This window comes from Anas acuta, chromosome Z, assembly GCF_963932015.1.
Source record: "Anas acuta chromosome Z, bAnaAcu1.1, whole genome shotgun sequence".
In the NCBI taxonomy this organism is placed as follows: domain Eukaryota; kingdom Metazoa; phylum Chordata; class Aves; order Anseriformes; family Anatidae; genus Anas; species Anas acuta.
The window spans coordinates 12,868,519-12,882,376 of record NC_089017.1 but is presented as its reverse complement, the minus strand read 5'-3'; the positions used below and the strand labels follow the sequence as shown (position 1 = coordinate 12,882,376).

Below are 13,858 nucleotides of genomic sequence, written 5' to 3'. Positions count from 1 at the left end.
GCAATAGAACCAAACACACTGCAAAATCAACTACTGTGTTTCTATTTACTTCTACCATCTGCAAAATCAAATCAAATAGAAAAAATGTAAGGCCCAATGACACTGAAAGTTGTAATTCAGTCACTTTATAACAACTTGTAGGCATTTAACAGGAACTGAGAAATGAGAGAATGCTACCCTGAGCTATGTATTTCCCCACATTAGCACAATTTGTTTGGAGAAGAAACAGTCATCAGCCTCAGCCACCTAAGTTACACACCTCACTCCGCATTTTGAAAGCTTCCTTACGAAATAAACCTTTTAACTGTATCTTAAAACAAAAGAAAAAAAATAAGAAAAAAAAAATCAAGCCAGAAGTTTTGCCATACTGAAAAAGTAGGTTTCTGAAGTTAATCCTTCACTTTCTTTTTCCACATTTTTAATATACCTTGAAGGAATTCCAAGTTACAAACGATTCCTAATTGCAGTTTCACATTTTGAAAACTGCTTTCCTAGCTCATCATTAGAAGAAATTGATTATGTACTGCACAAATGCGGCTTCAGACAAAACAGCATAAACCTTTTTAGAACTTGTTTCTCCTGTAAAACTAGACATCCATTGCATTTATAAACAGGTTTCCTTTCTTTAAAACCAGGTAAGAATATCCCAAATAAAGTGATCAGTGTGACTAAAAAAAAAAAAAAAATCACATACACACGATTCCATCTTTTATTTCCGCCTTGCCTTTACAAAACTGACATCTTCTGGATGGATGATCCAGCTTTCAGAAAGAAATCAGAGAAGCTCAAACACTAAATAAGTCAGAGAAAGCAGCTACAATATACTTTTACAGAAAAAGACAAACCAATGTCAGTGGCTGAGAAGGTAAACTAAGAAAGATTTTATGTTTACAGCTACTCTGCCTTCATAAAAACAGTAGCAAATTGTGAAAATTACTTAAGACATCCCACAACATCTTTACCTTTAAAAACATCACACAAGTTGCATCTCAAATTCAGCTGAAGAGCTACAGGACTGTTGTTATACCGGTCACATTTACTACCAATATTTAGCTCAAACACAGTATGTACAATGGTGAAAACAGAAAGAAGAAATGAAATAAAGACTTCCCTGTGTCAAATACTTCTAAATGGTGTATAATTTCAGTGAAGATTTGTCTTTTATTATTTTGCTTTTTAACAAGTGGGATTATTTTGGTCTCTTTATGGTAGCAAGCTCTGTTTTGTAGCAAACTTTATCCTATAACCTCCTACCTCCCCCCAAGCCTGACATAACTGGACATTAATGCCAAAGTGGACATAACTAACAAACTAGGGTTTACTCCGAAGTATGAGTTTGCAACAGATGCTTTGTGACCTAAATCAATGAATTTATTTGGATCTTCTAAGCTACTCCAGGGAACAGGCTCAAGCCAATTTCATGATACTTTTTAAAGCTTTCTTCCCACCAAACACAGTAACTATTTTGAAGTCCTGCACTGATAATCATTTATTTTGAAAACAGAAAAACTGGAAGATAAACCATGCTACTAATTCACAAAATTATGTCAGAATATTATCAAAATAAAACAGATAGTGTTTGAAATTACTAAATCCTTTATGGTATAAGAGAAAAATTTACATATTGTTGACTAGTTTTATTTCATATTTCATTTTTTATTTCTAGTTCAAAAGGAAATACATGAAAATAATTTTCCCATAGCTTTAACACTTACTCATCTGAACTGCAGGTAATATGCATCTTTCATGTATGTGTTATCTATACATAAAACTTAAGGTGTTTGTCAAACAAATATATTTTGCTGATACCAATTTTTCAGCTACTCACAATTCTTTTAATTTTAAAAGACACTGACATTCCTGGAACTTTGCCAGGTCAAGCATCTGCACTACTGAATATAGCCTGCTTTCAAAACTAAGCCCTTAAGCTGTTTCCTGAAACAGGATGCATTTGTCTACAGAATGAATGTATATTTATTTTACTATAAAATGCTTACCAAAAAAAATAAAAAATCCCACCCTTCCACACTTGGGGCAACTAGCTGTATATTTTTCTCAGGGGCTTAATGCAATGACAGCAGTAGCTAAAAAAAGAAAAACATTCATAATTTGTAAAGTCTGTGTAGAATTCTAACTGTAAGTAATTCAAAGAATCACTGTGAATATAGTTTCTTACCAGATGCTTGCTGGTAACAAAAAACAAGTAGCAAAATGGTTGCCCCTTTTGTCATTGATACACTACCATAGCGCAGGCACAAATAAAGTAATTGTCATTGTAACCTTTTTACGGTACACAGCAAAAACCCTTCGCAATTTCTTTTTAAATAGAATTAACTGGATTCAATTTGGTCTAAAACGTAGCAAACCACTTCACAGTCTCAGAACAGTGTGGTTTGTCTTTTAAAGTTCGTTGAAAATTAAACTTAGAATTTCCTGGTGTAGTACTAATCAGACGGTAAGTAGCATTAGTGTACAATTGCAACAAATTGGCAGTAACATAAGCAGGGAAGTAATATAAGAGATTATCTTAAAAAGAGAAGTTATTGACTTTATTTAGAAATAAACAATATAAATAATATTTACTGAAGACTATGTTCTTCTATATACTACATGTATTCTTTACATTTAATTTTGTGTGTTGCAAGAATCAGGGTGCTTTAAAGCTAGTAGTGTATAAAATCAAAATAGGTAGATTTTTAAAAGAAAAAAAGTTTTTTACTTAGCAAGTCCTACCTAATGGAAGAGCCTACATGACCATTTGAGGATGTGTGGCACTCAACATCATTCAAGACAAAACCATACAGCTCAAATAACATTGCTGATCTGTACAAACTGACTGTAAACAACTCTCATAATGGGCTTGTCTTCAAGAGAAAAATCACAGTATTATTCAAATACAGCTTTAATGTGTGTGCTGTTCATGCATTCTTTAGGATACCTGTTCTTCTGCAGGGAAGACAGGAGAGAGCTTTTAACTCAAAATGACTTCCCGATCAATGAGTTTAGGCTGATGTTTCAGTTGATACAACTTAGCAATAGATAATATCAAATTCACAGAGCTGGCACACATCAGCATTAAAGAGAGCACCATTCAATTTTTTAGGTAAAATTATTTGACGCAAAATTGTTTTAAGTTTTACTCTTCAATTGTTACTGCAGTGTAAAAATCAAAACATCAACCCACAGAACTTCAGTGTTTTTCCTAAATGTTTTTTGCTGTTCTCTCCTGTTCCATTCTCCTCTGCCACATTTTAACAAGAAACGATTATTCACACCCACAACCTGCATCATCACACATTAGCTAAGATTGAACAAACAATTCCCTAAGTTCATTCCCGCATATTCATCCATGTCAGAGTCTAAAAGGAGTTTGTTCTTCCTCAGCATAAGACTTTTTGTCCCGGGAAGAAATAAAACTTACTGTGGCTCTCAGCACTTTCAAAAGATCAAATAAATAATCTGAAAAGTAATTTTGATTTTTTAGAGTTATCATTGTCTTAAGCCAAGTTCTATTTGTAAATTTGTAATCTTTATTTTATATTATGTTTTGAAATGGGCAACAGGTAGACAAATAACGTATTATGAAGTTATTTATAGTAGTTGTTGTCAAAAGATTCCTAATGGAAGCTAGGGACCTAATTTTGTGACTCTTAATTGTACATTCATATGGCTTCACAGAACCGGCTACTTAACCTCCATGCCAATTCATATGCCATGAACATAATCATTGATCGCATACCAATACCTTGTCAGCCGTCAGAACAATTTCCCAAGAGCATTCAAAGAGATGACTGAAATGGACACACTGAGCTCCACAATATGCTGTGCATCTACTATCACATTAAGGAGGAAATCATTAGTTTGAATCGTCTGGTTTGTAGAAGACTGGTTCAGATTTTTCACCGAAATATTAACCAGTTGGATTCATACACTTTAAGAAACATCTAACAGATATGAAGAAGGGTATAGAGTAGTGGGGTTGACACTAAAATGTGGCAAGTGAGCTCCTAAGAAGACCAATTATAGTTTTGCTAACTTGTGCATTAAGAAGTTTGTATTCATAATACTGCTTTCAAGCATTTGAACAGAAATAAAGAGAGTCTGACATAATTTTCTCCCTCTTAGTTTATTATCTTTTCATACACATTCCAAAACATTAAGCTTCCAGTCTGCCTTAACATGCAGAATGAGCAGCTTTTGGAACACAGTTTCTTATACTGCTGGAAGCCCACAGCTTAACTTGCAAAACAGCTCCAACCCACAGCATACCCATAACCATTACCATAAAGCAGTTATCCATTAGTGTGGTGAGCAGAGCTATCAATTATAAGAAATACTATTAAAAATTTAAATTAAATGTCATGGTATATTTGCACGCATGATTTCAGATGGGAGAGCATTTAATGTCATTTCAAGATGACCTAGAAATAAACTGTGGAATGAAATCACTGTTATCAATCCTCTTCAGAGCTAGATTCATCTTCGTGGTCAGAGAGCTCAGCAACAGGGAATCGCAGGATGGCTGCCACCCCTGTCAGCTGGCCAAGCTGCTCGCCGGACACATGAAGGCTGGAGAAAATGCGCACCGTGCCCATGTTGTCCCGTACACTATCTACCAATTTAACATACCGGGCACGTGTAGCCACATCCTGGTGCCGAAAAAGCTCATCACTGATCAACAAGGTATCAATGGCCATGGCTTCATTGGCCTTCTCTACATGTTTTAAACCGTAAAAAGCCCGGTCAGGCTCATGCTGCAGCATTTTATAGAAGTCATCTAAGGCTTTGACTTCACCTGCTGCCTTAGTGTCAGAGAGACGACTAGTTACAGCTGGGTCACAAAGGGCCTCCTTCAGTGCGTACTTATGTCCTGACGATGAGTGCACCTAGAAAAAAACAAAGTCAAAGATAGTATTCTTGAATAAAACACTATTTTCTTGATTAACCAATCACAAACAACTTCCACTACACACATTTATCTTGCTAATAATTGATTTGTCTCTTCCTTGAAACCTACATGACTCTTTTCTTGCAAGAACTTCTCTCCTGCAAACAAAAGCCTAACACAAATGCCTTAAACTACATTTTATGCATAGGAAAGATGATTCTCTCCTTCAAAGATTGCCTTAAATATGAAGGATGCTGTAGGCAGCACACTAGGTAGGAACACCTGAAACCACTGAGAAATATAAGTGTTTTCATTTCAAAACATTCAAGAAGAAGAATCCCTCTTAAGATTCTTCAATCTTGCAAAAGCACCAAGTCTTGCGTAACTGCGTATTTCTATGGTTGTAAAACTATGAAGTACATTAAAACCTTTCACCCATTATCATCATTTTTCTATAAATGCAAAAGGCTACTTCTTTGTGCAATTTCAGACTCCTAGGTTTCGTGATGATTAAGCACAGTACCCCCATTTTACATGTCTGCTCTAAATTCAGTGTAAGGTTAAAAAAAAAAAAGCAATCAACCAATGAGGGATGAAAAGATTATTCAGACTATAATATTATCTATTTATTACAAAACTAAGGGCAACATTATCTAACGTACACCGCATCCAGATACTTCTTTTTCTCTTTAAAAAGAGAGAAAGCTGTTATTAAACATGATGTTACACAGTATGGCAGACTAGAACAGTTAAACTGTTTTTCAACTTATATATAATGTTCAGTTAAAGATGAAATGCATTTTTATTGGTAGATTAAAATATTAAATATTTTATCTACTTCACTTTAAGGAATCCTAGGAAAGAAACATCCCTACTTCTTGCATAACTCCTTTTGCATATATATTTGGGAAGCATGAGAATAATTTGTTCTGAAGAATTGTTCTGACAAAGTTATTTTTCTCTACTAAGTGAATTATTTCCCCAACATCCTTTTAAATCTCTTCTGTTACCACATACAGTTGTTAAACCACTTTGTATGTATTTGAGAGACAATATAGCTCCTTACCTGTAGGAACTTGGACCTGTTCTCCAGCAGAAGCTTGTTGTCAGTCTTGACCGCCTGCTGGAACATATAGTCACAAAACTGCTCCCGCACAAAGCCTGGGCTGGCCACCAGTACACACTTCACCACCTCGAAGTTGATGTGCCGCTGGATGGCCTGCACCACCTGTTCGTAAAACCTCTCCAGGGCCCGGTCATGCTGACTGCAGTTCCCTTTCCGCTTGCGGGGGATGTTGACCTCCACCTTCGCGCGGGTGAGGGTCATACTGGGGGTGACCAGGCAGACGTGTGCCAGTCCCTCCTGCATGACGACGGCTGCCACGTCCGCGCTCCAGGCCGGGTCGCAGGCCTGCTCAATGCGCTCCAGCACCACACTGTCCCACTGCTTCTTTGCCAGCGTGAACTGCCGGTTGGGCTCCAGCTCGATGGTGTGGTAGGCCCCCATCTTGACATACTCATTCTCCTGGATGTTGGTGCCCTTGACCCGCAGCTGGCAGGCCTGCGAGTCGAAGTCGATGGCCTCCACGCAGAGGGTGAGGGTGGTGCGGATCCGGTTGCTGCCCACGCTGCCCGTGGCCGACTCGGTCTGCACCTTGCGGATGGTGGAGGCCCGCAGGCTGTCACCCACCTGCAGCAGGTTGTAGGTGTGCCACATGTCCTCGGGCTCCTCGGGGATCAGCGTCACCTGCCCCGCGTTGTCCTTCTCCAGGTCCTTCCTCACCAGCTTCATCCTGACGGCGCCAACGGCACACGAGGCTTCCCTGCAGCCGCGGCGGCGGCGGACCAAGACGGGATGACGCCGGGACCTGCGGGCTGCCGGGCGGCTGCAGGCCCACGGCGGGCGGCTGGAGGCCCAGCCGGTGCCTGGAGGCCTTCCCCGGGCGGCCGGAGCCCGCAGCGGGTCCCTGGAGGCCTTCCCCGGCGACACCAGTCCCCCGGCCCCGGCCCCTCGCCTCACCTCACCCGCTGCGCATGCGCGAACACCACCTCCGAGCGCCAGCGCCAGCGCCGGCGCCGTCCTAAATGGCGCCGGCAGGACGGCCGCCGTCCGCCCGCCCGACGCGCATGCGCAACGCTGTCCCCCGCCGGTAATGCCCGCAGAGATAGCGCATGCGCGCAGGGGGATGGGTGGGCAACGGGGAGGCGGCGGGTGGGCGCCCTGAGGGCTGAGGGGCGGGCGGGGTGCGGGGCGGCCGCTGTCGCCTCTCGCTAGACACATCGTACCCCCCCCCCCCCCCCCCCCCCCACCTCCGGCGGTACTTTCCCTCTCTGGGTCTTTACAAAGTACGATTCAAGCGCCCCTACCGCGGTGCATCGCGCTCAGGAGGCTGAAAAACCACAACAGTGTCAACAACGAAGTCGTTGTGGCTGCGTGGGGTGCGGAAGGTTGTGGGTACAGATGAGGGAGGTGAGGGAAGTACAGCTAAGTAGATGGCCGGTTTCCTCGCAGTGGTAAGTGTACTTGGTACTTAAAAAAGCCACACTTAAAACTCACAGAGGACAGGCAGTGTTGTCAGCTGTTGCCGCATAAAAGGATGGGGAGACAGCATTTACACCGTGCTATGAAAATCAGCCCAAGGCAACACCAGAACACAAACTTGTTTCGACATTGCTCTTAGAAAGAGATACAGCTTAGAGGTTTGAGTTAAGCTTATGCTATCTTTCCGCACATTCTAACTTCAGTTACACTTGAACAGGTATGAAAACTTGAGCTGCTGAACCTTCTGGTGGTTTCAATCACAATAAGATAGTCTGAGAGAAGCATCAGAGGCGGCATGTTTCATATGAAATCTGATGTTGACACGTAAGTAAATGCAATAGAAACCCAGTAAACTATCAAGATTCCGTGGATTAGTTCAATGATCCTTGCACAGAAAAGGGACCTGACAACTAGACAACTCAATGTGCAGCACAGACAAATTCAATGAACCACCAACTAACATAAAAGTGATAACGCCATGATGTAAATTCTGCTGCTTATTTTGAAATTGTGTGTGGTACTGAACACTGCTTTAGAAAGAATGGTGCAAATTTAGAAAGAACGACGGAAAATAATGGAAAATAGAAGAATACTTGTGTGAATAAAGATTGGGAAGAATGGCTGTATGAATACAGATTGGGAAGAATGAAAATAACTGAGAAAGTTGACAAATTAATATGCCATGATAAGTGATTCCAGGCAACTGGAACAGATAAAGTAAGTTTTGAAACTCGATGATGTATATATGGTCAGTCATAACTGGAGAAGCAAAAGATCATCCTCTTAGAGATGAGAAGGTGGCAAATGTGAGTTTATTAACAGGAAGTTTCTTTTTTTTTTTTTAAAGAAAAAAATTGAAAGGCTTTGGACTTAATGATTAATCAATTTAATGAGATACAAGACTAGAGCGAGCAAAAAATCATCCCGTATCTCCCATTACAATGTAATTTATGTAAATAATATAAATTTATCTCAAGTATCTAGCACTGGCCAGTGGCTGAAACAGGACACTGAACTCAGATTTGGCCCAGTAACATGCATTCAGTGTTTCTAATCTTGATACTGATGTAAAAACAATTTTATCAGATATTACATAAGAGGATTTATTTGTGAGGCCTCAGACTTTCTTCCTGTTTAACTCATGTTAAATGAGTTAAACTGCTTAACTCAGTTAGCATGAATAGTTTCACAGAAGGAAACTGGACCACCCAAGGGAATATAACATAAGCACACACATAATTATTTGTTTAATTTGGGCTTGTGCGTACTCATAAATTTGTATTAACATTTTGCGGCTCAGGTAGAAAGAGTGTATTTAGGTTTCCCTTAGGAGTTCCTTTTACTTGTCTATGTAGATACTGCATGGTGCATTCAAGGTGAGTTTTCTTGTCTACCTTCTTTGTGATTACAGAATTGTGGTGGAAGAACTTATGCCATTCTTTAAATATAGTTACCTATAGTGCATTCCCCATTAATATTTTTCTTCTTTTGATGTTGTTTATAAACTTTTCTCTGGTTGTTGGTGCCAGTCTAATTTTAATAAGCAACCTCACATCCTTGCAGATACTATGTATTTCACTTAAAGGTTAAAAGTTGGCTTCCAGTACTAATAGAAAATAAGTGTTTAGCTCATTCAGGGAGGTGACCTGCTGCTAAGCATAAACACAGTTGCTGGATTAAAACAAAAAAAGACAATGTGCAAAAATCCAAGGGTTGCCACTCGACATATTAAATTGTTTTGTAGAGACATTTTGAGATTCACTTAAGTCTTTTCTCAAAAAAATAATGATGAGACTTTATACACTTATGAACAAAAGCAATATCCACAAATATTTAGTGGCAATAGTAGACTTATGTTATTCACAATTAGCAAGAAGGTGTTATTCACAATTAGCGAAAACATTGTCACCTTATAAAGGAAAACATTTACTAGACCAGGCAAAGCACCATCATCTAGTAAAATAAGCGACCTGTGGGTATTGTTGTTTGTTCAAATGTCAGAGAGTGAGCAGTAGAAAAATGACATCTCAAAAAACTTAAGAATCATATAACTATGTTTGTAAGTTCATACTAATTTTGTTAATGTCAGAGAGATGTGAACTTGACCTTGGTAGAGTCAAAACAAGAAAATATTTGTAACTTCAGCATAAAAGTTTTAAATGAGATTGTATGTTCCAGTCTTGGTAAAAGACTAAGACTAGGTGAAGAATCTGAGAATTCACGCAATTTATCACTTAAAAATGAGATGCTAATAATTGCAGGAATTTATCACCCATTTTCAGAACTTTCTAAGCATGGTACGGGACAAGAATGGCGATAGCAGGTATTCACAGAGGTTTTAGAGCCATGCTGTTTTTTTGTAAGGTGATGTTTTTAGCAACTGGAACATCCTCCTTCCCCCACCCGTTATAGCTGGACCATGCCAACACATTAGAGTCCTAGATAACAAAAAAAAGTGGGAAAGAATCTGAAATAGGGGGAACTCTGATGAGACATTTTGGATGTCACTGCTGCAAGAGCAGAGAGAGAGAAAGGTAGAGAGCAAATCTATGTTTCCATTCTTTCCTCTCACTACATGGTTATGTAGGCTCTGGACAGAAACAGCTTCCTTTTCTATGAAAAAGGAAGTTCCAAAGTTCTGTCTTCATGATTTATTGCTATTTTCTATAATAAAGATGAGTACTTACTTAATAGAAATGACATGATCATCACCAACAAGGAGAGAAAGAATTCCAGGAAGGAGCAGGCTAAGCTTAAAAATATAGTTCAAGAAGTGTTAAAAAGTAATGGAGCCCCTCTGGCTAGATTTCTTCCTTCCTCTTCTTTTGAGAAGGACTGGAGGAAGCTTCAGCAGATCCCTAGTCAAACCACTTACACTGAAGCCAAAGGTGAAAAAAAATGAGGTGAAAAAAAACTTTTAAACATCCCTAACCGTGATTACTCGAGTTCATCATGACTTCTAGTGAAGGTGAATAGGTAGTTCTTTAAAGTAGTCTGTTCTAGTGATTCATTACCTGATGAGTAAGAAAGTTCTTTCAAACATTCCTTAAATTTTTTGTCCAGTGAATTACCTTGATTTTCCCTTGTCCTTCCTTGGACATTCATTAAATTCTTTATATTAAACTTTCTATATGGTATATGTTGGTTTACAGAGTGTGTACTCTCATAAAACATTGACATTTGGAAAACTGTTCTCAGGTAATAGTAAAAATGTATATTTGAAACACTCAACACTTCACACATCTCTGTCCTAAATAAGCACGCCTGATTTCTTCAGTCTTTCTTCATTGCTTGCATTTCCTCAACTATCAGGCTTGTTGCTTCTCTGTGCACTCTTGCCCATTTGTTTGCATTTGTCATAGACTTCCTTTACCTCGGGATTCTCAGAAGCCTCACCAATACCAAGCTGAATTAAAAAAAAAAATATATATAGATACTGAAATATACACCTCTATTCACTTCCTTTATTCTAGTTTGGTTTTGACTGCTACTGTATTTGATTTCTTTTTTCCTAAGAAAGGAAATCATGTTATTGATTTGTATTTATTCTTATTCCACTGTAATTCTAAATTTACTTGTCCATATCTTTATGATATTGGCCTATTTATATATGACTTTCTCTTATTTATGTGAGACAATTTGAATCCTGTTCTTGATATCTGTAGTGCCTTTTTTTATTTTTAAGCATGTTCTCTTTCATACCAACTTTTTTTTACTCATATATTTACACAAGTAAGCTTCTGACAGATTTGGACAGGACCAACCCTTGAGATGTGTTCCTGTCTGACAATAAGCTTTTTTTTTTCTTTGTGGTAAATTATCTGCTGGTATTACCAGTGACAACTTTGCAAGCCTGAAAAAGAACTTGTGGCACACCAAATTGTTGCCACTTTGCAGAGTACCCTATGTAAAGGAACACAAACATATTTTGGAGAATATTGTTCTCTAATAAGAGCAATAAAGACACCTGTGAACAAGGGCTAGATATGACACACCAAATACTACATTCAGATTTTCATATGCTCATGCTGTGTTTGCACAATAAGCAAAGTGGAGAGGAAAAAAACCCTTGTCTTGCCTTTTCCCTACTTGCAGTTGCCTGCATTCTAATGATTCTTATGAAATTGGTTTCTTCCTCTGCACTGACTCAGGTTCACTGTCGGCTAGTTGCTAGCTCAAGAGCTGCTGCGGAAGCTCAGTGTCAAAGTCTGCAAATATGTGAATCCCAGCGTTACCTTAACCTCTTTCCCACTCTTTGGATTCCCCTGGTTTCAGATCCAAAGCGTTACTACACACTGACTTGCCGTGGGCGGGGGAATGGTACTTGTCCTATTTGTTTTATTAAAAAGAAAATAAACTTCTAACAATAAATGAAACCCTAAAAGGCAGTATTACATATTCTAACTCCGGATGAACTCATGTTTCAGAAGTTAGCCGGGTAGTTAACCGTTTCCTTACTTCCCCTTTTACCACTCAGAACATCTGAAATAAGGAGGAAGAGCTGTCCTGATTAAAAAAGCGTTGCACCTCTTTTCCCCACGGCAGCGCCAGTTACAGTACTTCTCACCCATTCATCCTCCTCTAGCAGTACAACCCCCCCACCCCGCGGGGTTAGGACAGTTTTCAGGGATGGAAGCTGCCGGACAAACACCAAAGAGCTCCCCCACGATCCAACAGGAGAGCTGTAGGGCAGGGGGATGCCGGGGAACCAGGGAGGGGGACACGCGGTCCCCGGGGCCGCCAGCCCCCAAAAGTTTCACTCCCCTCCCGGAGGGAGGGAGGGAGGGAGAACCGCTTTCGGGACCTGGCTTCTCCAGACGGGAGCCGGGGGTGCTTTCCTCACCTGTCAGCATCCAGCAGGAGGCGGCCATGCCTGGAGCCGGGGGCCGGCAGCCCGGGGCTGGGGCGGGGGCGACGGGAGCGGTCCGGCCGCCGGCGCTGCCTGCGGGGCGAGTGGAGGGAGCCGGGCGCTCCGCGCCTCCCGCCCGCCTCGCAGCCGAGTCAGGCATTTCCTGTTTTGTTATTCGGTCTTTCTACGGTTTTTTTTTTTTTCTTCGCATGTAGAGGAATTTCGCCTCTCCTCCTCCCCCCTCCCCACGCGCGCCGCCTTCCTCCCACTCACCCACCCCCCCAAGACCTCCGAGCCTTGGAAACCCCCCGCATGGAGCTCGCCCCACGCTAAGATGTACAAATAAAGCCAAACCTGTCCCCACCCTCTAAGCCTCCGGCTGCAGCCTCCGGAGAGCGGAGCAGACCTTAAAGGGGCATCTGCCCGCTCGTAATTAATTAGTAAATTTCTCCCGCCGGCCAGCCCCCCTCCCGATAGGGCAGGAGAGAGCTGGGCGTGCTCTGTCCCCCTTCTCAGCAGGAGAAAAACATCGTTGAGGTAGGGGTTGTGTTTGGCTAGCCGAGTTTGATTCTCTTACATCACCTCTTAAAAATGCACTCTACGGCTGGTAGTTTGCTTGTAGGAGGAAGCCAGCCACTCTCTCCCCGTTCTCTGCGGCTGTGAAGGTGCAGTAACCAACCCTTCAGGTAGAGAAGGATTTTCCCAAGTCTTCCCGTCTCCCCTGCACGTTGCGGAGAGGAAATACCGGGCAACAGCCTTTGCCCACATCTTCCGAACATTTTTGCAAGGAATCTTCCCCCACCATGCCCCCTGAACGACTTAACTAATAAAACGCAAAGGTAATAATCAGCCAGGTTCCAGCCTGTGGGTAAGGGTTTTCAGAGTTCATTAAACACTCAGTAAACGACCAGCTTGCAGGACTTTATTATTGTTATAAATGAATGATGCTCAGGTGAAGCGACAGATACCTTCACTAGTCTGAGTTCCCATCTTGAGACCTGCTGAAAAATCATTTTGTTGCTCATAGAACAGGAGGAGCTAAGGTCCTTCCATTAAAAAAAAACAAAACAAAACAAAAAAAACCCAAACAAACAACAACAAAAAAAAACACTCTAAGGATTTTGGGATCTTGGTGCTACTAGAAATAACACTTATTTTCTTTGAATTGGAGTGAAGAATGTGGGTTATAAGTGGAAGTTTGTGGAAGTTTTCTAAGTTCCTCTGTGGCTAATAAACTACAGCTGTTAATCATCACTACAATAGTTAAAGATGTCTTCCAACTTCTATCTTATATTTTATGAGAACACATTGAGTGTACTTTTACTTGTAGGTCTGTGGAAATGCAGATTTTAGAAAATAGTGCACAATTTCAAAGCTGGGTTTAAGAACAAAGGTCCTCTTTCAACAATAATTTATGCATATGCTTGCCTTTACACGTTATAAAATATATTTCATTACCACAGTGGGACTTTATGTCCCACATTACCACAGTGGGACTTTTTAAGTTGATGAAATTAAGCACATGTGTAACTTTTGCTGAATGGGGATCTTAGCTCTGTTGTTCTCAATTTAAGAGACT

The 13,858-nt window shown here is 40.6% G+C and overlaps 2 protein-coding genes across 3 annotated transcripts in view; both read right to left on the bottom strand.

The window, feature by feature from the left end:
- Nucleotides 1-12,537, bottom strand: part of ITGA1 (integrin subunit alpha 1) — a 74,392-nt gene extending 61,855 nt beyond the window's left edge. The window contains exon 1 of one of the 2 annotated variants that reach the window (XM_068667818.1): nucleotides 12,274-12,537. In XM_068667818.1, the coding sequence (XP_068523919.1) occupies nucleotides 12,274-12,439 (166 nt within the window). In that variant the 5' untranslated portion in view covers nucleotides 12,440-12,537. Of the gene's footprint in view, nucleotides 1-10,117; nucleotides 12,237-12,273 lie in introns of those variants that run through there. The other variant, XM_068667819.1, reaches the window with a different exon arrangement.
- Nucleotides 692-10,077, bottom strand: PELO (pelota mRNA surveillance and ribosome rescue factor). The gene is made up of 2 exons (XM_068667820.1): nucleotides 5,955-10,077; nucleotides 692-4,886 (listed from the first exon to the last, which is right to left on the bottom strand). Exons 1-2 carry the CDS (start codon nucleotides 7,167-7,169, stop codon nucleotides 4,455-4,457), a joined length of 1,647 nt encoding a protein of 548 aa, XP_068523921.1. The 5' UTR covers nucleotides 7,170-10,077; the 3' UTR covers nucleotides 692-4,454.
- Nucleotides 12,538-13,858: the final 1,321 nt, after the last annotated feature.